Source organism: Artibeus jamaicensis, unplaced genomic scaffold (genome assembly GCF_021234435.1).
Source record: "Artibeus jamaicensis isolate MK-2021 breed Jamaican fruit bat unplaced genomic scaffold, CSHL_Jam_final contig_464, whole genome shotgun sequence".
In the NCBI taxonomy this organism is placed as follows: domain Eukaryota; kingdom Metazoa; phylum Chordata; class Mammalia; order Chiroptera; family Phyllostomidae; genus Artibeus; species Artibeus jamaicensis.
Genome location: NW_026521842.1, coordinates 18,816,965 through 18,840,073, shown reverse-complemented (window position 1 = coordinate 18,840,073; position 23,109 = coordinate 18,816,965). Strand labels below are relative to the sequence as shown.

Sequence of the window (23,109 nt, the reverse complement as noted above, 5' to 3'; positions counted from 1 at the left end):
TCTCTTCCCACCCCTTTTAACAGTTCCTGGATGCCCAGTGGGGTCACGGACTCCTTGTTAGAAGCGATAGATTAGGTCCTTCAGGTTAGGACCAGGGTGTTGGAAGAGATCCCACCCTCCTGCTGAACAGACACGCCTTCCTTCCCCCCACTGCCCAGAGCCCGCCTCCCTAGCTGGGCTTTGGAGGGTACAAACTGGGGTGGGCCCCGGAGGGATCACCTAGTGGGCAGCACCCCCTGGTGCTTGAGGCAGGGACTGCGCTATGGGGGTAAAAGTAGGGAGCTAAGAACTGAAGGAGGCTACAACAGGCACGACCCTGCTGACCACACCTGGTCTGTCGGGGTATTTCCTTCGCGACAGGGTGGACAGGCAGCTAGGGCTCTGCCCTCGCCCTACGCCCTGTACCCGGGCTACATCTCAAGGCCCGCGGAGGCCAGGGCGGGGAGGAGCCGGGCCGGGGGCGGCCTGGCAGGAAGCAGCGCGCACCTTCCGCTGCAGGAGGAGCAGGTGGCTGCACTGAGGGCCGGGGCCCCAGGCTTCCTGTGCGCGCCCGCCAGCTACAGTTTCTCGTCGGAACTCCTTGGGCCGCCCCGGCCTCCTGGCCCGTCCCCATGGCCCAGACACCCGACGGCATATCCTGTGAGCTGCGAGGTAAGCTCTGACCCTTCTTGCCTACTTGGCTGTGAAGAAGCAGTGGAGCCGCCAAACCAGAGGCCGACCCAGTGCCCTGGGGATGCCTGGCAAGCGTTTCTCTCTGCTCCTTTGGAGGGCTTGCTGCCCCGAGATCCACTCCAGTCCTTCCTCACTGGCCCGTAGATGAGCCCAGGCCCTTAGCCTGGAACAGACAGACCATGAATTGACAGGGCGTGAATTGACCTCCGTGGGAGGACCAAAGTTATCCAGCAGACTGCCCTTTCACAGGCGAGATCACCAGGTTCCTGTGGCCCAAGGAAGCAGAAGTGCTGCTGAAAACCTGGCTCCCCGCACGGGAGGGTGCTGAGCAAGGTCATGTCCTGGTATGGCAGGGGGCAGAGCCTGGGAGGACGCTGGGCCAGCAGGAGTCCCTTGCCCTGCCCAGGGTGTCAGACACTCTCCCCCCCCCCACCCCACCCCAGGCACTACTTCGCTGGAGGGCCTACCTGCTTCATACCTGCCTCCCACTGCGGGTGAGTCTGTCTGGGGCCCTGGCTGACACCCACCTTGCCCTCCAGCAGCCTCCTTGACAAGAGGGCTGCACCTGTAGAATGTTCACCTTGTCCTTAGGGGCCCTGCCCTCCCAAGAGCAGGCAGGACTAGGTGCCCCTAGCTCTGAGCTCTAGATTGCACAAGGGACTGGGCTCCCAGGAGGGTGGGGCTCAGCCCTCTGTCCAGGCTAATCCAGGCACTACACAGGTGGACTGCACGTTCAGCTACCTGGAGGTCCAGGCCATGGCACTGCAGGAGACGCCCCCTCAGGTGAGACCCTGAATACCAACTAGGGCCTGCCTTCCTCTCCCCTGCCTCCACACATGGAGCCCAGCCCAGCTGCCCGCCCTCCCAGGTCACGTTTGAGCTGGAGTCCCTGCCTGAGCTGGTCCTGGAGTTTCCTGGTGTGGCTGCCTTGGAACAGCTGGCCCAGCATGTTGCTGCGGCCATCAAGAAGGTCTTCCCTCGCTCCACCCTTGGGTGAGGCCAAGCAACTAACTGCATGGGGCTGGCAGGGGAGGCAGGCAGGGAGGGGAATGTTCTGGAGACACGAGTGGGCTGCTTCACATCCCAGAGGCTAGAAGTCCCTTTCCCCTTCTCCTGTATTCCCTCCTCAGGAAGCTATTCCGGAGGCCCACACCCCCCTCCATGCTCGTTCGTCTGGAGAGAAGCAGCCCCTCCGAGACCACCGCACCCAGTAGCCCCTGTGGTAAGGGCCTAGGCAGGGCCACACGGGGCTTCCAGCCACCCCCTCCCTGCAGCCCCAGACCCCTGGACTTGAAGGTCTCCCAAACCGAACACAGCCATTCGAGAGGTGCAGCCACCGCCCAGCTTGGGTCTGGTCTTCACACGTCTCTGACCTTTTGTCTCTCTCCTCCCCCAACCCCACCCCGTCATATCCTTGGCACCTCCCCAGGTGGCTTCTCGGAGACATACGAGGCTCTGTGTGACTACAATGGCTTCCCTTTCCGAGAGGAGATTCAGTGGGTGAGGGTAGGGCCCTCTCTGGGGGGCTCTGAAGACATCCGATCCCCACCTGCATTGAGTCCCTCCCTGCTCCTTGTGCCCCAAGCTAGTCAGAGACACTTTCTTCCTGTCCAGGATGTGGACACTGTCTACCACCGTCAGGGCTGCCGCCATTTCAGCCTGGGAGACTTCAGCCACCTGGGCAGTCGGTGCGTGGCCTGCCAGGATGGGAAGGGAGGAAGGTTCCATAACCCACATCCCTGGGCCTCAGCCTCTCTGCAGAGGGGGATGCTGGGCCTGGGATCTGGCCAGAGGACCCTGAGCTCTGCCCCTGCCCCTCCGCCCACCCAGGGACCTGGCGCTGAGTGTGGCTGCCCTGTCCTACAACCTGTGGTTCCGGCGTCTCTCCTGTGTGGACATGAAGCTGGTAAGAGTGCAGGGGCAGGGAGGCGTCAGGGGTGTGGGGACCGGGGTGCAGCCCACCGAGCCCCAACTCTGTTCTCAGAGCCTCGAGGTCTTGGAACAGATTCTGCACATGATGAGTCAGTCGTCTCACCTGGAGGAGCTGGTGCTGGAGACCTGTGGCCTGAGGGGGTAAGGGGGACGGGGAGGGCAGTTGGGGTGGGGATGAGGAATCCAGAGTCTGGGTCTCACCCCCGGGGTCTGGTCCCCAGAGAGTTTGTGCGTCGACTGGCTCAGGCGCTGGCAGGGAACGGGAGCTCCGGGCTTCAGGAGCTCAGCCTGGCCGGGAACCTGCTGGATGACCGAGGTATGGCTGAGCCTGGGGAAGCGCCTGGGGTTGGTGCCGGAGAAGCTGAGACCCACGAGGTTTGCCCCCATCGCCAGGCGTGACTGCGCTCAGCCGACACCTAGAACGTCGGCCTGGAGCCCTGAGGAGACTCAGCCTGTCGCAGACAGGGCTGACGCCTCGAGGTAGGGGGAGCCCAGCAGGGGGTGGGGGCGGGGAGCGAGCAGGGAGGTGGGTCTGCCCGATCGCCCAGCCACACCCGCCCCCACCACCAGGAATGAAGGCTCTAGGCCGGGCCCTGGCTTCCAATGCGGCCTTCGACTCTGCCCTGACCCACCTGGATCTTTCCGGGAACCCGGGGGCACTGGGGCCCTCGGAGGATAACGGGGTGAGTGCCTGTCTTCAGGGGTAGCGGTCGGCGGCACTGCCGTCAGTGGGGTCTCGGCAAGTTCCTGGCGAGGCGACCCCGACTCCTTCCCTCCCCCCCATCCCATCCTGCCACCAGGGACTCTACGGTTTCCTGAGCCGCCCTAACGTCCTGACCTCCCTGAACCTCGCGGGCACCGACGCCGCCCTGGACACTGTGAGGGGGTGGCCAGGGGGTGGGGGGCGATCGGCCGGGCCGGTGGCCGGGCCTGCGGCCGGAGGGTGGACTGGAGGGCAAGGCTGGCGGGGCGGGCGCGGTGCTCCGGCCGGTGCAGCCCGCACGCTCCTCCCGCAGCTCTTCGCCGCACTGTCCCGCGGCTGCTGCGCCGGCCTCGCCCACCTGGACGCCTCGCGGAACGTCTTCTCCCGCACGTAAGGGGCGGGCCGGGGCGGGAGGGGGCGGGGCGCGGGCGGCGGGGGCGGGGCGCGGGCGGCGGGGGCGAGACCGCCCCGAGCCCACCCCGGCCGCTCCCCGCCCCAGGAAGTCCCGGGCTGCGCCCGCCGCGCTGCAGCTCTTCCTCAGCCGCGCCGGGGCGCTTCGGCACCTGGGCCTGGCGGGCTGCCGGCTGCCCCCCGACGCGCTCAGGTGAGTGTCGTTGCCCGTGGCTAGGCCCCCGCCGGGCCTCCGGCGCCTCGCCCGGCTCCTATCGCACCCATAACCTCCCCGGCCCTTCCTCCTTGGTATTCGCACCCGGGCCCCCTTTTCCCATCTCCCTCCACCTCCTGTGACATCCCCTCCCAGGGCCCTTTTGGAAGGTCTAGCGCTCAATGTGCACACGGGCGACCTGCACCTGGACCTCAGCGCTTGCGAGGTGAGCACTGAGCCCCGACGGGAGCAGGCAGCGCGAGCGGGGCCGCGGGGGCGCACGGGCGCACGGGCGCGGGGCCGCGGCCGCCAGATGCCGCCCACCTGCGGCCGGCCGGCCTGAGCACGCCCCGCCTTCCACCTTCAGCTGCGCTCTGCGGGCGCTCAGGTGATACAGGACTTAGTGTGCGACGCCGGCGCGGTGAGCTCCCTGGATCTGTCCGATAACGGTGAGGCCGCCCCGGAACCCGTCCTCCCCCTCCCACCCAGGTCCCACTCCAGCCCCAGCCCTGCAGCCTCGCCCGTGCGTGACCCCAACCGCCCCCAGGCTTCGGCTCTGACATGGTGACTCTGGTGCTGGCCATCGGGAGGAGTCGGTCCCTGAGACATGTGGCGCTAGGAAGGAACTTCAACGTTCGTTGCAAGTAAGCGCCCATCCCACCCCCGGGCCTCCCAGACAGCACCCCGCTACCCGGGCTTCTCCCCCAACCACGGCGCCTGCCCACAGGGAGACCCTGGACGACGTGCTGCACCGGATTGTCCAGCTCATGCAGGATGACGACTGTGTGAGTTCACTGGCCACGGGGGATCCTCAGTCAGCCGGCCCCAGTGGCGCCTCTGACCCTGCTCCCTCGGACCCTGCGACCTTGCCCTCCTTGCTGACTCCAGACTCCCGCCATGAACGGCTTTCTCTTCGCCCCAGCCTCTGCAGTCTCTGTCTGTGGCTGAGTCGCGGCTGAAGCTGGGAGCCAGCGTCCTGCTTCGGGCTCTGGCCACCAACCCTAACCTGACAGCCCTGGATATCAGCGGCAACGCCATGGGGGACCCTGGTGCCAAGATGCTGGCCAAGGCGCTTCGGGTTAACACCAGACTCCGGTGGGTGGGGTCTGAGGGGTGGGACGCCGGGGGAGGAGGGTGTGGCGTGGAGGGGCCGGCTGGGCTGAGGGGTGGGGCCGACTGGAGGCGGGTGGGCAGGGCTTTCGGGGTGGGTGTGGCCTGTCAGAGCTCCGCCCCCGACTGAAGCTCCTCCTGGCCCAGGTCTGTGGTCTGGGATCGTAATCACACGTCCGCTCTGGGCCTGCTGGACGTGGCGCAGGCCCTGGAGCAGAACCGAAGTCTGAAGGCCATGCCTCTGCCACTGTCCGACGTGGCCCAGGCGCAGCGCAGCCGCCCGGAACTGACAGTACGTGCAGTGCATCAGGTGTGTGTGGGGGTCCCTTCCCCGCTGCTCTGCCCTGTGCTGTCGCCCTGCTCTCCAGCACCTATCCCTGTCCCTTGTCCCCAGATCCAAGCCTGTCTCTTGAGGAACAACCACACAGACCACCTCTCTCCTGCCAGCACCTCGTACCAGCAGCCACTGGGTCTGGTCTGCAGCCCCTCTGAGCAGGTCAGAGGCACCTCCCTGACCCTGAGTACAAACAGAAGATTCAGGGATTGGGGGAGATGTGGCACCTGGGGGCCTCCATGAATCTGAAGGTTTGATTTTCCGGGGCCAAGCCTAAACCCTGCTGTGCCAAACAACACCCTCTCCTTGGTCTAGAGAGGGTCCAACCGCTCCGGAAGTAGCTCCCCCATTCCCTGGGAGCTACTGGCTACCTGTTTAAAGCATTTAAATAGGCTCTCCTGTTAAAGATAGAAGGCATTTAAACGTCTCCCCCACCCCCGCCTCTCTTGTAGCTTCCCATTTACAGGGCTCCCCTCCCCCCTACGCTGACCTCTGTCGTGGCTTCGTTTCCCTCCACTGCCTTGTCTTTGTGAGAAACCTTCTCACCTCTTATTCCTAAACCCCGCTTCACTCCCCAGCTCCAGAGCCCAGGCATCCTGACCCAGACACCCTGCAGGGCTCCACATTCTCTACATCTTCAAGTGATCTCACTGTCTCCCACAGACTCCTCTGTCTGCCCTGCAAGCCCAGCCTCACTGCCCACACCCACCAGGTGCTGCGGACAGAGGTCTGGACCAGGATCCTGGCTGTGTTGGAGACTCACTCCCACTTCTCCCCACCTCTCAGTCTACCCTCCAGGTGGATGGTGAACAAACTGAGCTTCTAAAACATAGGCATGACTGGTGACAGTTCCTTTCTTTCCTATTCTGTGCACTTGGGAAGTATACACAAAGTCCCCGCAGGGAACCAAAGGAGACGCCACTCTTTCTTCTTGAACAGATAGGCTGGCCTCACGACGGTGTTGACCTCAGGACCCCGCACCCTGCGGAGGCCCTGGGAAGGAGGTAGTGGGGTCTGGGAGACCCGCAGGGGACGGACTGGGGTTCCTGATGTCTCTCAGGAAGTGAACGAGCTGTGCCAGTCAGTGCAGGAGCATGTGGAGCTGCTGGGCTGCGGGGCCGGGCCCCAGGGTGACGCCGCTGTGCACCAGGCCGAGGACGCCATCCAAAATGCCAACTTCTCTCTCAGTGTGAGCAAACTCTCCTGCCATGGGGACGCTTCCTGTCCTAGTGAGGCATCACAGTGCAACTCCTGTTTCTCCTTGGCTTCCAGATTCTTCCCATTCTATATGAGGCGGGAAGCTCCCCAAGCCATCAATGGCAGCTGCGCCAGAAGCTGGAGGGTCTCCTGGGGCAGGTGGGTGAGGTCTGCCGCCAGGACATTCAGGTGAGATGGTCCCCTTGTCCCTGCCCCACTTTCTTATGGAGGCTTGACCTCGTCCTATAGGCCCGATTATGATATCCCCTGAATCAATATTCTGTGGAGGTCGAGCCTCCAGCCATTCCGTCTGGGCCCTGGCCGCAGCCTCACCATGCTCTGGCCTTTGCCCAGGACTTCACTCAGGCCACACTGGACACAACAAGGAGCCTCTGCCCACAGATGCTGCAGGAGCCCAGGTGGAGGGAGAAGCTAGAGGGGGTCCTGGCGGGTTCAAGGGGCCTCCCGGAGCTGCTCCCAGAGCACCTGCTACAAGATGCCTTCACTAGGCTCAGGTAGGCTGGATGAGGAGAGCTGGGCCAGGCTGGGCAGGGCAGAGACGGAACACTAACTCCTACCCTTTCTTGCCGTCAGGGACATGCGGCTATCAGTGACAGGGTCCTTGGCAGAGAGCATTGTGGCTCAAGCGCTGGCGGGTCTGAGTGCAGCCCTGGATCGGCTGGTGAGGGGAAGTGTGCACTTGCACACGCACACACTCATGGCCACCTGGCCACTGCCTTGCAGGGGTTCCGCATTATCTTCTGCCCAGGGATATTTTAGGGTTCCCTTAGCACTGATGGGACTGTGGCTGGGGTCCTACCTGCCCATCTTAAGAGTGCCTGGAATTGCAGGTAGAGAGTCTGGCTCAGCAGACAACAGTGGCAATGCCCTCTGCCATACCGGCCCTGGAAGAAGACCAGCCCGCCCACTTTGGTCCCGGGGAACTGGAAGGTCTTTTCTTCCCTGAGGAGGAGAAGGAAAAGGAGGATGAAGAAAAGCAGAGAGTAGGTGGTGCCAGAACTCTGGGCCTGGAACCGTAGATCTTCTCACCTCCTTCTGGGGTGTGGAGAGTGGGGAAGCAGCTCCCTCGCCCCAGGCCTAGTTTGTGCCCTCCCCAACAGGATGACAGTCTGCAGAAGTGGCCTGTGTCCAGCCACTGCCTTCACCTGGTCCCCTCCACTCACAGTAAGTCAGGGCCTGGGAGGCAGGGAGTTACTGAGTTGGGCCAAAGCTCCATTAGACCTGGCCACCTGGCCACATTCATTCAGCCCTGTTGTCCCCAAAACCCTTTCCCGGACTGGGCAAGGACCCCCGCGCATCCTCAAGATTGGGGTCCGCTGTGGTCAGTCAGCATGAAGCAAAACCTGAGCATACCAGAGCCCTGACATGGTCTCCACTCGCGCCCCTCCACCCCAAGTCTACCCCCAGGACGCGCATGCTTGGTGGCAGTGGCGCGCGCCGCTCGGGGCCGCGCTCAGCACCACGGACAGCGGCGGCGGGGGGAGGGGCTGGCGGGGGGAGGGGAGCGGGCCGCGTTGCCGGGCCCCTCCCAGCGCCCTGGGCGGGTCCCCCGCCGCCTTAGCGCCGCCACTGCCACCTCCCCAGGCTCTGCTCTCTATGCTCTTCTGGTGCTCTCCCCTCAGGTGCTGCTGAGGAACCAGAGCCCGAGCTGGCGGCTCCTGGAGAGGATGCGGAGCCGCAGGCGGACCCATCTGCTCGCGGCTCTCCGAGCCCCGCCGCTCCCGGGTCCCCGGCCGGCCCGCTGCCTCGCATGGACCTGCCACCCTCCGGGCAGCCTCTGCGCCATCCGACCAGGGCCCGGCCACGGCCCCGGCGCCAGCACCACCACCGCCCGCCGCCTGGGGGCCCCCAGGTGAGCGCCCTCCCCCCACCCCAGAGCGGTGGAATTGGGGGTCGCAGGTGGCCTCACAGATAATGGCAGGGCAGGGAGGTGGGTTGTGAGGAGCTCAAGATCACAAGGTTGTGTGGCCACGTCCTGGCTTCTTCCCTCACCCCAGGCCATTTCCGTGCGGGGTCGTTAGTGGTGGGCTTTCTTAAGGGTGCACCTGGGCGTAGAACTCCGCCTCAGGCTGGCACACTGCGTGGGTGAATGGGCAAGAGAGCGGCCGTCTTATCCAGCATCACTCGGGGTTACTGAAAGACACCGGATCCCGGACTGCAGGGAGTCCTGTGTCTACTACACATCTGGCCAGTGTCCGTGTGGGCAGGCGTATGTGTGCACCGGGGACTGGCCAGGTAGTGGGCACACGGCAGATGGGGAGGGGAAGCTGGTTTGAGGCCCCCCAAGAGGGTCTGACGCAGCAGGCTGTCCTGGGCAGCAGCAGGCCTGGTAGGGTGGAGGATACTGCAGGAAACTGTTTGGAGCCGAGGGGGTGGCAGTTGAGAACGTGTGACCCAGGGGGTGCGTGGGCTCTAGCCTGCTGGTGACCGGGTGGTTCAGATGTGTAGGAGACTCCGTGGGACAAGAATGGGTGTGGGCCGGGTGTGTGTCCAGAGCCAGCTATGGGTGAGGGGTTCTGTGAAATCAGTAGCTCTGCCCACTAGCTGGGCAGGGGGAGACGTTGTGTGTCAGCAGCCCCCTAGGGTCACCTCAGCTCCCAGGTCCTAGAGTTGCCCGAGGCAGACTGTTGGACCAGGGAGGTGGGGAAAAGTCATAGTTGCACTCAGCCCTGACCCCGGACCGTGTGGTGTCCACCAGGTTCCCCCAGCCTTGCCACAGGAAGGGAATGGGCTCAGTGCCCGAGTGGACGAGGGCGTGGAGGAATTCTTCTCCAAAAAGCTGATCCAGCAGGATCGCCTGTGAGTGAGGGGCAGTTGCAGGCGGTGGGAGAGGGTGGGCTGCTCCACGGGCCTTCCTGCTTACTGTTGGCTGTCCCCACAGCTGGGCCCCCGAGGAGGACCCAGCCACCGAGGGCAGCACTACCCCTGTTCCCCGTACACTGCGAAAGAAGCTGGGCACCCTCTTTGCCTTCAAGAAGCCTCGTTCAACGCGGGGGCCACGGCCTGATCTAGAGACCAGCCCTGGGGCAGCTCCCCGCACCCGGAAAACCACCCTTGGGGACCTGCTGCGGCCACCCGCCCGTCCTGGCCGTGGGGAGGAGCCTGGCGGGGCTGAGGGGGGCATCGGCAGCCCTGATGCTGCTCGCAGGAGCCGGCCTCGCTACACTCGAGAGAGCAAGGCCTACTCCATGATACTGCTGCCTGCTGAGGAGGAAGAGGCAGCACTGGGTGCCAGACCCGATAAGGTGAGGCCTGGAGACGGGGTGAGGGCTCTGCCCGAACTGAGGGCACTGGGCTCTTGCCCCACTCCAGCATCTCTGTCCCCAGAGGCGGCCCCTGGAGCGAGGAGACACAGAATTGGCCCCGTCTTTTGAACAGCGAGTACAAGTGATGCTGCAGAGGATCGGTGTGAGCAGAAGCAGTGGGAGCACTGAAGGCAGGAGGAAACAAGTGAGTCGGGAGGGTCAGGAGTACGAAATGAGGGGGCAGGTGACACATGGCTTGTAGCAGGACCAGGAGACTCACAGTTTGCCAGTTCTACCCCTCTTCCACCAAATAGTGATCAGATTCAACTGTTCTTCCCTCTTGGCTTCTGCCCTGGCCCAGGCCACTGGTATCTCTACTTTGGAGCTGGGACAGTCCTTTCTCTGCAGATCTAACAGAGTCTGACCTTGTTACCTACATTTGGAACAGCAAGTCACCCAGGGGCTTCCTCCCAGCCACTGCCTCGACTCCTCACCCTGCCTCAAGGCCCTTACGGGGTCTGAGCCCTGCTCGCTGCTTTCATCTCACTGCTACCGACCCCTGGTTGCGCCTCAGAGCCTCTGCTCACGTTCCTGTCTGGAATGTCTCTCTGACCCACTTCTAGCCCCTCGCCCCCATCCACGGGTTACACTAGGCTCCTCTGCGTCCATCCCTGCATTTTCCTCTCCCGTGGCTCTCCTGCCAATGCAGCTCTAGTCGCCACAGTAGAGAAAGTGAATCAGAAAATGAAGACATCATGTTATCTATGTGTCTGTGTGTGTATATGGATGTCTGTGCTCACTGTCCACCATCCCTGACCGACTCTGAGCTCCAAGACCAGGGCTGGGTTTGCCGCGTTGTTGCCCAGCCCATTCAGTGGCAGTTGTAACAAGAACGAACACAAGAATGAGCCTGGGCTGAGGGTGGTTCAGTGCTGAGAGTCACTTCAGTGCTGTTTCACTTCCCCGTTTCCTACAGAGCAAAGATGGAGAGATCAAGAAGGCTGGCTCCGATGGTAAGTGGGGACCTGGGCCAGGGTGGTACATTTTTTTTGGGGGGAGGAATGTCCTCAGTGATAAGTCCCCAAGGCATTTGCTGTCCCAGGGGATGAGGGGGAGAAGCCAGGTCTTTATTCCCCTCACCCCCACGGTCTGGTGTCTGAGCCCCAAGTCCCACTTGCAGGTGACATTATGGACAGTTCCTCAGAGACCCCTCCCATCTCCATCAAGTCCCGCACCCACTCTGTGTCTGCAGGTGAGTGGGGGCCACTGTGGTGTTGGGGGCCAGGCAGGTCAAGCTCATTCCCAATGCCTGGCCCAGGTCTTGATGGACACCCACCTCCTTACAGACCCCTCATGCAGACCTGGGTCAGGGGGCCAGGGACCTGAGTCCTCTACCTGGAAGACGCTGGGGCAGCAGCTGAATGCAGAGCTTAGAAGCCGTGGTTGGGGCCAACAGGATGGTCCGGGACCTCCTTCCCCTTGTCCCAGCCCCCAAAAAGCCAGTCCCTCCCCAGACAGTCTGGGCCTCCCAGAGGATCCTTGCCTGGGCCCCAGAAATGAAGGTAAATGGGCACCCTCGCCCCCACCCCAATATGGGCTAGGGACCCTGAAGGTGGGAGGCAAGGGCTGGAGCAGGGGCAGCTGTAGGGACTGTACCCTGATACCACGGCCTCCCCCAGATGGCCGGCTGAGGCCGAGGCCTCTCTCACCAGGGCGACGGGCGGCATCTGTGCACGAGGACCAGCTCCGGGCCCCTGTCGGTGAGGGAGGCACTGCCATGTGTGCTTGAGTGTGGGGGAGGGGGGGCCCCAGGTCTCCCTCCATGACTCTGGACCTTGGAGTTGCTACCGGTAGTGTGAGAGGTGAGACACTGGGGAGCCAGAAGCAAGGGTCCGACAGCCCTCTGACCAGTCCAGTTCCACCTCCGAAGGAGTGACCTCTGCCGGGGTGGGAGGACCCGGGGTGGGGAGGAGGAGGCTCTGAAAGCATGCACAGTGTGTCAGCGTGTGCATGCAAGTGTGCGTGTGTGCGCCAGCACACACTGGGGACAGAGGGTTGGGACCCAGTGACAAGCCCTTAACGACCCACCCCACACCTTTCTGTGTCCCTCAGAACGACCCTTACGGCTGCAGCGCTCCCCTGTCCTCAAGCGAAGGCCAAAGCTTGAGGCACCCCCATCACCAAGCCTAGGTAAGAAGGGGCTGGGTCGGCTGTGTGGGCAGCAGGACTAGTCAGCCCAGTTCTGACCTTACTCTCTCTCCCTCTCCTCTGGCAGGACCCGGCCCCGGAGCTGAACCCCGGCTCCCACAGTACACAGAGACCGCCAGCCCCGCACAGAACCCACCCTCCCCAGTCACAGACCAAAGAGGCGGCGGCCCCAACCCCTGACCTTCTCCTTTCTTGCCGCATGAGATTATTTTATTAAAAAACTCGAAGCAGAGTGTGAAGTGCTGTTTGTCCATCCCCAGGCACAGACCACAATCTCCCATGTGGTCACGTGGCCCCTCACACCTGGGTGTGCTCAGATTCTGGCTTCGGCTCCATCAGAAAGTGCAAGGCCCAGGCCAGGAACTGCGAAGGGAGCCTGGGAAGAGAACCAAAGCTGTAGGTCAAGGAAGACTGGGACTAATGACCAAGAGAGCGGGGCTGCCCCAGGGGCTTACCTGGCAGCCTGGACCTGGGCACAGAGGGAAGTGCAGGGTGGGTCGTACTCATACTGGAACGCAGAGCCATCGAGATGCTTCTTTGGGGGACCCTGAAGAGGATGCGGTATCTGCAGAGGGGCCAACAAGGACCCCTAACCCCATCCAAGGCTACCTCAGCCCCTCTCCCAGCTCTATCTGAGGCCCACCTTGTCCTACCCTCCAGTTGTAGGGGGACTGTGCTCACCCAGACAAGACTGGACTCCAGGGCTCCCTCGGTGGTGCTTTTCCTTGGAGAATGCTGCTGATTCTTGGGGGGCAACCCTAGCTCCTTGAACTCTAGTTTAGACTTCTGGGGCCTGGTCACATGGGATGGGGCCTGGTCATATAGACTGGGGATGTGACCAACATGTGACAGACTTGCAGTACAACTCAGGAGCGGGGAGTTGGATACGTGGCTTGGGTGTGAGGAACTAGAGGGTTGGGGGCCAGGGGCTGAGCAGATGGCTGGTGGGGGCTGGGAGCTGGCCTTCTGCCCTGTGTCTGGAGCAGCCAAGGACAGAGCAGGCATAAGGCTGACGCTGGCACCACTTTCCTCTGGCGACATGTGGCTGGGTAAGGCAGGGGTTCCTGGGGAGGAGGGGACTCACTGTGGGCACAGCCCTCTCAGTTCAGACTGAGTGGCCTGTGACCTTAGGCAGGCCTGTAGGGACCATGTTCATCCCTTGCATAGCATCCTGCATGACCTGGGCAGTGTGTGAGTGTGGCTTCAGCAACACCTTACCTGAGGAATTGAGTGAGGAGGAAGATGAGGTCAAGATCAGTGACAGATCCTGAAGGACCGGGTCTGGTGGGGGCAGCTCAGGGCCTGGGGGTCAGAAAAGGGTTATTAGCGTCGTGGGCATCAAGCCCCCAGATATTCCCCTCTGGACCTCTTCAGCCCTCCTTACCCTGTGTCCTCTGACCTGGGCCTAGAGAGTTCAGAATTTGTTGGTCATTCTCAGAGATGTGCAGCCATTGGCTGGGGACAGTGTATACAGCTTCTCCCTGTGGAAGTGAACTGTCAGCCTGGCCCTTGCCCAACTCCTCACTCTGACATTTCCCAAGGGCAGCCCCAAACTGACCATGGCTAAGTGACTGGAGGCGGCGGCCCAGCGGGTGAGCGGGGGCGTTGTGCAAGGGCCTGACAGCATCAGACAGCTCTCAGCCAGGCGCACTAGTGCCCCTTGATGCTCCTGTTCCTCCTGCACCTCATCCAGAAGTTGGGACAGTGAAAGGCCTGGGGTCAGAGGGGCAGAGGCCAGGCTGGAGCTCAAGGAGGAGGAAGGGTAGGGTGGATGGGAAAGGGCTTATTAAAGGAGCAGGAGGTGATGGCTGGAGAGTCATCTATAGCTGGTGGTGGCTACAGAGAGTTAGGGTCAACCCTACAAGTACCTGCATTGGAGGAGGTGGACTCTGAAAGGTGCTCCCTATGGAAACAGAGGGGACAGGCCTCAGGGACAATCCTGAGGCCTGTCAATGCATTTGCTACCGCTGATCCAGCCACACCTGGTGGGAGTCCAACCCCAGACTCACTTCAGGCAGTCTTTGAGCTTTCTCTGCACATCTGGGTCCTGGTTGCTAGGACAAAGATGGTGATAAGCAGGCAATGTTACTTGGGGTCCAAGTCCTCCCACCCAAAAGGCTTAAGCCAGTGTCAGCCAGGCCCAGGTGGAGAGAACAGCTGGGGAGTGGAGGTATCACTTACCAACTAGTCACCCAATCCCGGGGCTGCTCCGTGGGCATTAGGCTGAAGCGATGCACCTGGAGGTAGAACTCGGTGGGCTGGAGGGGTGAGTTCAGAAATGGGTCTCAGGTGTTCTCAAAAAGACTCAGGCCCAGTAACCCATCCAAACCAGCCTTACCACTCACCGTGCCACCCTCGGCCACTTGGATTTGGACCTCGCAGTCTTGCAGCAGCAGCAGTCGGCCTTCAGCCTCTCGGAAACCAAATTCCTTTTCTTCCCTGTGGAGAGCAGGACGCTCACAACCTAGACTTCGGGAACACGGCCCCGCCTGCCTGGGGCCTACCTACATCAGGCTTGAGCCTAGAGCTCCCCGCTGGTTTCAGATCTATGGCCTGCGGCACCTTTCTCACCAGTCCGAGGCATTCAGGACTTCCTGCGTCATCAGGCATCGGACACTGTGGGTCCCGTCGGACACAAGCAGCAAGGCCCCGACATCAGAGGTGTCAGGGGCGCGGGACGGGCCTGGGGTCTCGGCCTCCTGCAGCACCTGAGGACAGAGACCTCAATCCCACCACCCTGGGGTCCCACCCTGGTCTCCGGGCCCTGAGGGGGTGGGGAGTACCTACCTGGAGCAGCTGCCCCACCCGTGGACTTGAGAGTCTCTCTGACCCCAGGACCAGATCTCGAATCCAGGGTCGAAGGACCACGCTCCTCAAACCTGCCATTCCCGCAGCTGGGTTTAGAGGAACACCTCTAATCCGGGTTTCCCGCTGGCGCCGTGGCTCCGCCTGTTGTCGGAAGAGGAAGCGCATAACTGCTGGGCGGGACCTGAGAGCGAGTCTCCGCCCACGTGCTCACGAACGCATACTGATTGGTAACTTGTGTGCAGACTCCTGCTAGGTGTCTGCAGGGTTGCTGGCTTACTTGTTCTTAGCTCTCCAAACAGAGGCGCATCTCTTGGACGTTCATCAAAGCTACCTTGGCATGAGACAGGAAGGGGCCAAGGGCTGGCGCAGATGGAGAGGGAGGAATTTGGAGCCTGAGGTTGCGGGCTAGGGTAGTCCGAGCGCATTGGCTCAAAGCCACTTCAACGCCGTGTGACCCCGAAGGATTCAGCAAATATTATAACTCCGTTTTCTCATCTACAAAGTGCGCAGTCCTGTAAGGCTAGGAGAAATAGTAGATAGCACTCAATAAATACCACTTCCCATCACTCTGCCCTTGGATTGGCCGATTCCTACCCCCAGGCTACAGGAACGCGCTGACCGTAGCGTAATGACGCAAGAGCACACGACGACGTCTTCATCCCCCCCCCAATCCCCGTTTCCTAGGAAACGTGGACTCCGCGTGCCACTCTCCGTAGTTGGCTCCTTGACGTCATGGTCTGGAGGAGAGGACCCGGCCAGGGCTACCGCCAGGGGCGGGGTGGAGCGGGCCGGCCAGGCGGCCGGGCTATGCACCTGCGCCTCCGTGGGCCGCCTGGGGCACAGTCCGCCGCTCGCTCGGCCCCGCTATGGCCAGGCCACAGAGGACGCCGGCGCGCAGTCCCGACAGCATCGTGGAGGTGAAGAGCAAAGTAAGGGCCCCTCCAGTCCCGGCTCCGGTACTAGGTGCTTCCAATTCCCTCATTCTCCCCTTCCTGGCTCCTTAGCCCCACTACCTTTTTCTTTCCTCTATCCTCCATGTCCCATTCCTTGGCTTTTCTTCTCATTTTTCCCCACACCCAGCCTCTTTCCTTCCCTCCGGCCTCTAGAATCGCTCTGTGGCCTGGGTTACCTGGAGGGCTGGGAGAAGACCTTGGACAGCGTCCCCTGTGCTGGGGCTGAGGTCTGGTCTCAAGTCTGCAGTTGTTGCGGCAGCCCGCTTTCCCACCCCTGCCACCCTCGGACCTGTGGTGAAAAAGGACTCAGGCTCCGTCCTGACCCCTCCTCTTTCCCCCACTCCCTGCCTCCAGTTTGACGCCGAGTTCCGACGCTTCGCACTGCCCCGCGCTTCCGTGAGCGGCTTCCAAGAGTTCTCGAGGTTACTGCGTGCGGTGCATCAGATCCCTGGCCTGGATGTGCTGCTTGGCTATACAGATGCTCACGGCGACCTACTGCCCCTTACCAACGATGACAGCCTGCACAGGGCCCTGGCCAGCGTGCCCCCGCCGCTGCGCCTGCTGGTGCAGAAACGGGGTGAGAATGGGGTACAGTGGGCAGCCTCTGGAGGGTAGGGTGACAGGGCAGGTCATGCCCAGGGTACCCAGGCTTTACCCTTTGCATACCTGCCCTTGGCCTGACCTCCAAGTGGTAGGAAATAGCTGCAGTGTCCCCTTCCCCCAGCCTGGTCCTGATGGAAAAGGGCAAATGGGAGAGAAGGGTCTCTAATCTAAGCGCCTCTCTCTCCTACAGCAGAAGCTGACTCTGGCAGCCTGGTCTTTGCCTCCAACTCTCTGCAGCGGCGTAAGAAAGGTCTTCTACTTCGGCCAGTGGCACCTCTGCGCACCCGGCCACCCCTCTTAATCAGCCTGCCCCAAGATTTCCGCCAGGTTTCTTCAGTCATAGATGTGGATCTACTGCCCGAGACACACCGACGGGTGCGGCTGCACAAGCACGGCTCTGACCGTCCCCTAGGTTTCTATATCCGAGATGGCATGAGTGTGCGTGTAGCTCCTCAGGGCCTGGAACGGGTCCCGGGCATCTTCATCTCTCGTTTAGTACGAGGGGGCCTGGCTGAGAGTACGGGGCTCCTGGCAGTCAGTGATGAAATCCTCGAAGTCAATGGCATTGAGGTGGCTGGGAAGACCTTGGACCAAGTGACAGACATGATGGTCGCCAACAGCCACAACCTCATTGTCACTGTCAAGCCAGCCAATCAGCACAATAATGTGGTGCGCGGAGCATCTGGGCATCTGAGAGGGCCTCCCTCTGCTGGGCTTGGGGCTGCCGAGCCTGATAGTGATGATGACAGTAGCGATCTGGCCATTGGGAACCGCCAGCCTCCCTGTTCCAATGGGCTGTCTCAGGGGCCTCCACGCTGGGACCTGCACTCAGATCGCCTACTTCCCAGTGCCTGCGGCTCTCTGCCATCCCTAGATGATCAGGAGCAAGCCAGCTCTGGCTGGGGAAGTAGCACACGAGGAGATGGTAGTGGCTTCAGCCTTTGACACAGCGTCTCGCCACTCCAGGGGACTTCCCCAGTGGGGTTTTAGCTTGCTCACAGGGCCCTCTCAGTCTGGGGAGCATTAAAGGTTTTCTACAAATGCAGTTATGGTCCTTTTGTGTCCCAGCTCCAGCTTCTCCCCTGATCCCACAGTCTTGCCTTCTGCCCTTCATGGGAGGCAGAGGTAACGAGGCAGCGGAGACATCCCTGCAGTTGAACAGCAGGAGGGCCACCAGGCTTGGAAATTTTAGTGTAAGAAAAGCTCTATGGAAAGAAACCCCTCTGTGTACAAAAAGTTTAATTTTGACAAAGGAATAAAGAGGTTGGGCTAGGATGTCCCTTCTCCAGCTACCAGTGGCTAGGAAAGTGCTCTGGGGATATGACCACCAACTGCTCCTGTCTCTGGACTCTATGATGGGGCCTGATCCTGTCCTTTGTGACCATGCAGCAGTCCTCAACAAGGACCCCCATCACTACCCCTATAAATGGGCTCAAGCATCCATCTTTATGAAGACCTTGGGGCGGGAAAAGATCTTGATGGCCTCCTCTACCTGCACCAGCTTCCGATCCAGCTCAGCACGGTGACTTTGGGCCCTCAGGGAGTCTGCCCTGGCGGGCAGTAGCACCAGCTCACGCAGCAGCTGGCTCTGGCCTACAGGGGGCCCAGGAACAGTTAGCGTAAGGCAGGGGTGCATGGTCCCCAGTGGGTTCCCCATCCAGTCCCCCTTGCCCACATACTCACTCTGGAGTAGATTGCTCAGGGTCTCCAGCCGCTGGTTCTCAGGCATGCGAGTGTGGCCAGGGGGCATGGCAGGGTCTGGCTGGCTCCGTTGGCGGGCCTCGGCCTCCTGTCGCCACAGATCCCTACGCTCCAACAAGCTGTGGATGTACAGGCTCAGGGTTGATGATCCCAGGGCAGATGTTGGCTCCCACCTACCACACGTACCTGTCACCCTGGGTGTTGGGCAGTGGGACCTACTAATGAGGCACGTGGCCCTTCTGTGTGGTGTTGTAGTGCTCCTGGGCTTGTCGCTGCTGCTCCAGCACCTGTGCCAGGATCTGCATCGAGCGGGAATGCCGCCGGGGGGCCCTCTTGGCAGTGCGGGCATTGTGGCTAATGAAGTCCACACCCAGACCTGGCACCTACAGGACATGGCAAGCATGATGGGCAGACAGCACTGTGTTGTGCTCCTAAACCCCCAGGATCCTTGCCCCACCTCCCAGCTTACACATACTTGCATCTTGACATTGGGATCTGATGGGGTTGGCTGGGGACTGGGGACACGGGGAGGTGGGAGCCCAGGGCCGCAGCGAGAGTGTGCCCGCAGGAAGTGTGCTGTCTCTGTCCCAGAAGCAGGACCAGGCTCCTGAAGGGCAGGGCATAGAAGAGGGATCAGTCAGGCTGTGGTCAAGGCCTTAAGACCTGTCTCTCTCTAGCCTTATGCTCCTCCTCCCTCTTGAAGGAGCGTTTCTTATCAGCATCAGAACACGTGTGTCTCTCATATCCTTAACGACAAACCACTGCTTCTACCTCAGTCTTGGACCTAGTTACCGTTTTCTTTTTCTCTCCTTCCTAGCCAAAATTCCTGGATCTGCCCCTCTCAAGGTCATTGACAGCTGGCCTCAAGCCCTTAAATCCAGGGTCACTTCCCTGGTCTCATTATCCTCAGCTTGATCCTCAATAACTCCTAGGTCTCACTCCTGAGATCCAGACCCGACTCTCGGTCTGCTTCCTGGACACACTCCCATTCCCTGGTAGTCCCACAAATGCTTCAGTTTTAACACATCCACATATGAACTTACTGTCTTTTCTCTCAACCTGCACTTCCTTCTGAGACCCTTTGATAGAGGAACGGTGCCCCCATCTAGTCAAGACAGAATCCCACCACCATACATACCCCTGTTCCTGACCTTCCCACTGTCCTTAGAAATAAAGGTTGAAAAGTGGGTTATGTGGTCCTTTATGATATGGGTCCCGCTGACTTCTTAGCCTAACCGCATGCTTCTCACCCCTCACAGTAAACTGTACACAGTATCCCCACTGCCCACACTCCCTCCGATCTTAGGATTTCTGTCTGTGAGGTTTCATCTCTACAGAATGTTCTCTTCCACTCTCCCCTTGCCTAATTCCTACTTGCCCCTCAGGACCACCCAGCCACCACCACTTCTGAGAAGCCCCTGCAGCAGAACCAGCTCTCTTTTTAGTCTCCCACTGCCTTAGTCTCCTGTGATTTTCCTCTCTCCCCATAAGTCAGATCAGGGTATAATTCGCCTCTTAGTAGATTAAGACAGACAATACTTCCAGCCCCCTGAGGCAGGTACCTGCAGTTGGGCCTTGACCCGGGACTGAACTTTGTCGTATTTGGGAGAGCGCCACAGAGCCTTCAGGGGCCTGGGCTGGCCGTGTTCCCGGCTGCGCTCCTGCTCGCGGAAGCGCTTCTGGATCTCCTTGATCCTCCTCAGGTTCTCCTTCTCATGGTCTTTAGGGTCCTTCCCTGGGAAAAAGATGTTGCCAGGCTCTGCCCTACATACAGCCCATGAAATCCAACTCCCACCAGGTCACATACAGGCCCCACCTCGCTGACTGAGACCCTGTACAGGTTCTCCATCCTGTTTCCCTCCTGACGTGGTAATTATCTTCTACCTCTGATATTTTCTACATTTGTATCATGGAGTTTATCATTAATCATCTTGTATATAATATTCATCTCACTTGCTTATTGTCTCCCACGTGTCTGTCTTCAACCTGGCCTGTTTTCATAGTGCATGCTGGGCCTGGCACAGAGCAGGCACTAAACAACGTTTCATTGATGCCCGAATTCATGAAGATGAGCTGGGGTTTCCTGGGGACTACTTTGTTCAGTTCTCTTCTGCGGAAAGGTAGTGCTTCCCCTTCACCCGCCTTTTATAGTTGGGGAAAGTGACACTTAGTAAAGCCTGAGCCCAGCCCAGGGCAGGAGGAGCAGGAGTTTTTTATTTCAGCTTTTGATCTCAGATTTGCTTCGCTGCCCCTCCTGCCTGGAACTTACTTTTGGGAGAGGCCCCTGGGCCTAGGGAGATACCCCCAAGTTGCAGCAGCACGCCCCCCACACCGCATCGGCCACGTTCTAGGATCTGTCTGGCTCCAGGACGTATGCGGGGGCCGCGGGGAGGGGTGGCGTCCAAGTCTGGGTCCGAGGTCAGCAAGTCCAGCTTCAGCGCGTTCCCCTCAAGGCGCCCTTGGGCTGAGGGGTTGGACGGGGTGTAGTGCAGGGGTCAGTGATGGAGTGGAACCCAAGCCTCACTCTGGCCTCGCTGGGCCATGGCACCCCCCAACTCACCCGAGGCGGGCCTCCGGTAGTAGTCAGGACAGAGCGTAGGGTCTGGGGGGATGGGCCCCGAAATGCGGGATGGGCCCTCGCACATGCCGCTGCCGTCTCCCTGTAACGGTGCAACAAGGCCTGCCAGGCTGCTTATCTGGAGGCAGGGACCTCCTTCCTGAGCCTCTTAGCTACTCCCTGGACCGGACTTTGACCCCGGCAGCCCTCCATTCCCTTCCCGGGCTTGCACTAGCCGCCTCCACTCCTAGCCCACTTCTCCGACCCGTTCGCAGCCCCTCCCCCTCAACAACCAGGCAAGGGGCTCACCAGAGCAGGGTTTTGCAGCTTGCAGCTGCTACCCGACGGGTTTGCTGTTGCTAAGCAACAATAGTTTCCGTCTCTGAGTTCAAGGGCCAAAACCCTTGGCGCAAAGCTTTCTGGGGTTTGTAGTTCCAAGTGAGGGTGGAACTGAGCGGTCGCCAGCCCTCATCCCATCCCGGTTCTTGCCCCCCGATCAGTCTCCCGGGTACACCTGTCCCACCCCTCGGGATCGTCTTCGCCTTCCCCCACCCCAGTCTCCCAGCAACCGTCGAGGAGGTGCTGACTCCGAGCAGCCATGGACTCAATGGGGACTGAGAGGAGACCTGGGGTCCAAGAGGGGCCGGCCGAGGGGACTGCACAGTTCACAGAGGAACCCGGTGATCACGCTCAAAGCTCTGAGGTGACTACCAGGGCTATCTAGTCTTTAAACCCGTGGCCTCGGCGCTTTCGAAGGCCAAACTCTGTGCGTTGAACCCCTAACTGCCAAGACAGGCTTCACAGTGGGGCAGGGGCTTGGGCTGGTGCCCTTCACCTGCATTTGGTGTCTAATGTTAGGTGTCTAAAAGGACTAATCCCATAGCCTTTGCCTGACTGTGATGACCAGTTACCTATGTGTTACCTCTAGTGTCCAGTAATGAGAAGCCAGGGCCTGGTGTCTGCCCATGAGGCCGGTGGGACCCAGGGTGAGGACAAGTGTCCAACAGGACCAGTCTCAGAGCCAGAGCTCCAGGAGGAACGAGTCAAGCTGGAAGAAGAGAGTCTCAAGCCAGAGGTGGAGGCACCAGAGGAGAAAAGCTCCAGACCTGTGACTTCTGTTGTGAGGTCCAGCCACGGTCCGAAGAGAAAGCCTGTCAAGTGAGCAGGCTTTCTGAGGAAAGGAGCAGCTGGGCTGCTGGGGCAGGGGGTGGGGGAGGTGTCACACCCCAATAGGATTCTGGACTCCTGCACGCCTGTAGGGTGTGTCCGTAGCCCCTGCCATCGCCACCACCAATCCTCATCTTAAGAGTCTCAAAGGCCCCATAGGGGACTGAGCTCCCATGAGCTTTAAGACTTGTCCAGCCTGGGGGCCTCAGTGACCAGGAAAGGGACAAGAACTGGGCTTGGGGTGGTGGGCATGTGGGCCATTCTCTAGGCTCAGAATACAGGAGACAAGGCTGGAGGCTGCCTCCTCAGGCCTCCTGTCTCCCAGCTCCCCAGGGCCTACTCACCAAGCCCATCAACCTAAGGCTGAAGCTGAGCTGTCCCAGGGGCTGCCACTGCAGAGGGAGGACCTGGAGGGTAGCCAGAGTGAGCCCTCACCATCTGCCAAACAGCACAAAAAAGCCAAGAAACGCAAGAGTCTGGGGGCCCCAGTGCTCCCAACTGTGGCCAACACAGCGTCCGCATCGTCAGAGACCTTGGGGCTGGAGCGTGAGTGGTAATCCCTGGGCCTTCCATTCTCCGCCCCAACCCCCACCCCCTGCCCCGGACCTGGCACAGCTTGGCACTCCAGCCCCTTCTCTGCCCTGGGCCCTTGCAGGAAAAGCCCAGCGCCTACGGCCCCTGTACCAGTACATCAACTACTGCAACCCTGAGCTGAACGAGGCAGGGGAAGGGGATAGGGAGGCTGAGGTCGAGGTGGAACCTCAGTCGGAGCTGACCCTGGTCCCCGAGGAGGCCTGTCTGGAGCAACTGCCAGCTTTGCTGCCTGTGGCAGGTGAGCTGGGCTCAGGTCTCTCTTTGCCCTGCCCCAATATGCTCATGTCTCCCATCCATGCTCTGGTTCCCCATGGAGAGGAGGCTGGAGAGGAGCCTGGGGGTTTGCCCAGCTTGGGGGTCAGTGGCTTACTCAAGACTGAGATGGATAAGTCAACTCAAGTGGACATCAACAAGATGCTAAGTGTCTGTGCTGCCCCACTTGTACCCCCACTCTCTCCTCAGTACAAGTGACTGTCCCACCCCATGGGTGGCTCCTCTCCTCCGAAGCCTGAACCAAAGAAGCTTCTGGGCTTCGGTCCTCAGGTAGAAGGGGGAATTTGGGCCCTGCCCCCACTTGGAACCTTGGACTTGCTGAAAATAAATGTTTTTCCTTTTCTCAGACTTTGACTCCCCAAATAAGATGCCTGAAGAGGGAGAGCCTGGGAAGAAGGGTGGAGGATTCCCAGTGCAGGGTCTGAAG

The 23,109-nt window shown here is 60.8% G+C and overlaps 5 protein-coding genes across 14 annotated transcripts; 3 read left to right on the top strand and 2 right to left on the bottom strand.

The window, feature by feature from the left end:
* The first annotated feature begins 300 nt into the window (after positions 1 to 300).
* Positions 301 to 12,258, top strand: CARMIL2 (capping protein regulator and myosin 1 linker 2). Of its 6 annotated transcripts, none has more exons than XM_053666696.1 (39): positions 301 to 651; positions 922 to 1,016; positions 1,116 to 1,166; positions 1,393 to 1,455; positions 1,541 to 1,665; positions 1,803 to 1,894; positions 2,102 to 2,172; positions 2,287 to 2,360; positions 2,503 to 2,578; positions 2,657 to 2,745; positions 2,826 to 2,920; positions 2,998 to 3,084; positions 3,175 to 3,287; positions 3,405 to 3,482; positions 3,621 to 3,697; positions 3,807 to 3,911; positions 4,068 to 4,137; positions 4,279 to 4,360; positions 4,459 to 4,555; positions 4,639 to 4,696; positions 4,834 to 5,006; positions 5,169 to 5,331; positions 5,416 to 5,517; positions 6,416 to 6,544; positions 6,628 to 6,741; positions 6,907 to 7,067; positions 7,147 to 7,234; positions 7,404 to 7,556; positions 7,674 to 7,737; positions 8,196 to 8,425; positions 9,272 to 9,372; positions 9,455 to 9,818; positions 9,901 to 10,023; positions 10,795 to 10,831; positions 10,999 to 11,070; positions 11,165 to 11,380; positions 11,531 to 11,578; positions 11,931 to 12,008; positions 12,094 to 12,258. In XM_053666696.1, exons 1-39 carry the CDS (start codon positions 612 to 614, stop codon positions 12,204 to 12,206), a joined length of 4,167 nt encoding a protein of 1,388 aa, XP_053522671.1. In that variant the 5' UTR covers positions 301 to 611; the 3' UTR covers positions 12,207 to 12,258. The 6 variants fall into 6 exon arrangements, with proteins under 6 accessions (XP_053522671.1, XP_053522670.1, XP_037018548.2 ...); XM_053666695.1 differs by having other exon boundaries at positions 302 to 651; positions 6,628 to 6,711; positions 11,498 to 11,578; XM_037162652.2 differs by having other exon boundaries at positions 303 to 651; positions 11,498 to 11,578.
* ACD (ACD shelterin complex subunit and telomerase recruitment factor) lies at positions 12,228 to 15,513 on the bottom strand. Of its 2 annotated transcripts, none has more exons than XM_037162645.2 (13): positions 15,112 to 15,513; positions 14,814 to 14,975; positions 14,598 to 14,734; positions 14,372 to 14,465; positions 14,208 to 14,284; positions 14,036 to 14,080; positions 13,895 to 13,929; positions 13,585 to 13,739; positions 13,411 to 13,507; positions 13,245 to 13,328; positions 12,708 to 13,090; positions 12,482 to 12,573; positions 12,228 to 12,402 (listed from the first exon to the last, which is right to left on the bottom strand). In XM_037162645.2, exons 2-13 carry the CDS (start codon positions 14,910 to 14,912, stop codon positions 12,324 to 12,326), a joined length of 1,377 nt encoding a protein of 458 aa, XP_037018540.2. In that variant the 5' UTR covers positions 14,913 to 14,975; positions 15,112 to 15,513; the 3' UTR covers positions 12,228 to 12,323. The 2 variants fall into 2 exon arrangements, with proteins under 2 accessions (XP_037018540.2, XP_037018541.2); XM_037162646.2 differs by having other exon boundaries at positions 13,426 to 13,507.
* A 4-nt stretch (positions 15,514 to 15,517) lies between these two features.
* PARD6A (par-6 family cell polarity regulator alpha) lies at positions 15,518 to 17,335 on the top strand. 3 transcript variants are annotated; one of them, XM_037162651.2, is made up of 3 exons: positions 15,518 to 15,751; positions 16,142 to 16,364; positions 16,581 to 17,335. In XM_037162651.2, exons 1-3 carry the CDS (start codon positions 15,701 to 15,703, stop codon positions 17,333 to 17,335), a joined length of 1,029 nt encoding a protein of 342 aa, XP_037018546.2. In that variant the 5' UTR covers positions 15,518 to 15,700. The 3 variants fall into 3 exon arrangements, with proteins under 3 accessions (XP_037018546.2, XP_037018545.2, XP_037018543.2); XM_037162650.2 differs by having other exon boundaries at positions 15,519 to 15,763; positions 16,584 to 17,335; XM_037162648.2 differs by having other exon boundaries at positions 15,519 to 15,763.
* Positions 17,336 to 17,527: 192 nt separating this feature from the next.
* ENKD1 (enkurin domain containing 1) lies at positions 17,528 to 21,019 on the bottom strand. 2 transcript variants are annotated; one of them, XM_053666699.1, is made up of 8 exons: positions 20,958 to 21,019; positions 20,652 to 20,751; positions 20,361 to 20,555; positions 19,654 to 19,826; positions 18,561 to 18,698; positions 18,311 to 18,474; positions 18,074 to 18,210; positions 17,528 to 17,983 (listed from the first exon to the last, which is right to left on the bottom strand). In XM_053666699.1, the coding sequence occupies exons 2-8, from the start codon at positions 20,734 to 20,736 to the stop codon at positions 17,823 to 17,825; spliced, it is 1,053 nt and encodes a 350-aa protein (XP_053522674.1). In that variant the 5' UTR covers positions 20,737 to 20,751; positions 20,958 to 21,019; the 3' UTR covers positions 17,528 to 17,822. The 2 variants fall into 2 exon arrangements, with proteins under 2 accessions (XP_053522674.1, XP_037018542.2); XM_037162647.2 differs by having other exon boundaries at positions 18,567 to 18,698.
* A 227-nt stretch (positions 21,020 to 21,246) lies between these two features.
* CUNH16orf86 (chromosome unknown C16orf86 homolog) lies at positions 21,247 to 22,880 on the top strand. Its single transcript, XM_037162546.2, has 4 exons — positions 21,247 to 21,351; positions 21,577 to 21,806; positions 22,141 to 22,361; positions 22,471 to 22,880. The coding sequence occupies exons 1-4, from the start codon at positions 21,247 to 21,249 to the stop codon at positions 22,878 to 22,880; spliced, it is 966 nt and encodes a 321-aa protein (XP_037018441.2).
* The last annotated feature ends 229 nt before the right edge of the window (positions 22,881 to 23,109 follow it).

Excerpts from the sequence above, each read along its gene's own strand:
- CARMIL2 (XM_037162652.2), top strand. The coding sequence starts at position 612 with ATGGCCCAGACACCCGACGGCATATCCTGTGAGCTGCGAG. Across the intron at positions 652-921 it reads CATATCCTGTGAGCTGCGAG|GCGAGATCACCAGGTTCCTG; the intron begins GTAAGCTCTGAC and ends GCCCTTTCACAG. Across the intron at positions 3,085-3,174 it reads GACAGGGCTGACGCCTCGAG|GAATGAAGGCTCTAGGCCGG; the intron begins GTAGGGGGAGCC and ends CCCCACCACCAG.
- ACD (XM_037162645.2), bottom strand. The coding sequence starts at position 14,912 with ATGGCAGGTTTGAGGAGCGTGGTCCTTCGACCCTGGATTCGAGATCTG. Across the intron at positions 13,508-13,584 it reads CCTCCAGTCACTTAGCCATG|GGAGAAGCTGTATACACTGT; the intron begins GTCAGTTTGGGG and ends TCACTTCCACAG. Across the intron at positions 12,403-12,481 it reads GCCCAGGTCCAGGCTGCCAG|GCTCCCTTCGCAGTTCCTGG; the intron begins GTAAGCCCCTGG and ends TTCTCTTCCCAG.
- PARD6A (XM_037162648.2), top strand. The coding sequence starts at position 15,701 with ATGGCCAGGCCACAGAGGACGCCGGCGCGCAGTCCCGACAGCATCGTG. Across the intron at positions 15,764-16,141 it reads TCGTGGAGGTGAAGAGCAAA|TTTGACGCCGAGTTCCGACG; the intron begins GTAAGGGCCCCT and ends CCCTGCCTCCAG. Across the intron at positions 16,365-16,580 it reads CCTGCTGGTGCAGAAACGGG|CAGAAGCTGACTCTGGCAGC; the intron begins GTGAGAATGGGG and ends TCTCTCCTACAG.
- ENKD1 (XM_053666699.1), bottom strand. The coding sequence starts at position 20,736 with ATGTGCGAGGGCCCATCCCGCATTTCGGGGCCCATCCCCCCAGACCCT. Across the intron at positions 18,475-18,560 it reads ATGTCAAGATGCAAGTATGT|GTGCCAGGTCTGGGTGTGGA; the intron begins GTAAGCTGGGAG and ends CATGTCCTGTAG. Across the intron at positions 17,984-18,073 it reads CCTGAGCAATCTACTCCAGA|GCCAGAGCCAGCTGCTGCGT; the intron begins GTGAGTATGTGG and ends GGCCCCCTGTAG.
- CUNH16orf86 (XM_037162546.2), top strand. The coding sequence starts at position 21,247 with ATGGACTCAATGGGGACTGAGAGGAGACCTGGGGTCCAAGAGGGGCCG. Across the intron at positions 21,352-21,576 it reads ATCACGCTCAAAGCTCTGAG|TGTCCAGTAATGAGAAGCCA; the intron begins GTGACTACCAGG and ends TGTTACCTCTAG. Across the intron at positions 22,362-22,470 it reads AGAGACCTTGGGGCTGGAGC|GAAAAGCCCAGCGCCTACGG; the intron begins GTGAGTGGTAAT and ends GGGCCCTTGCAG.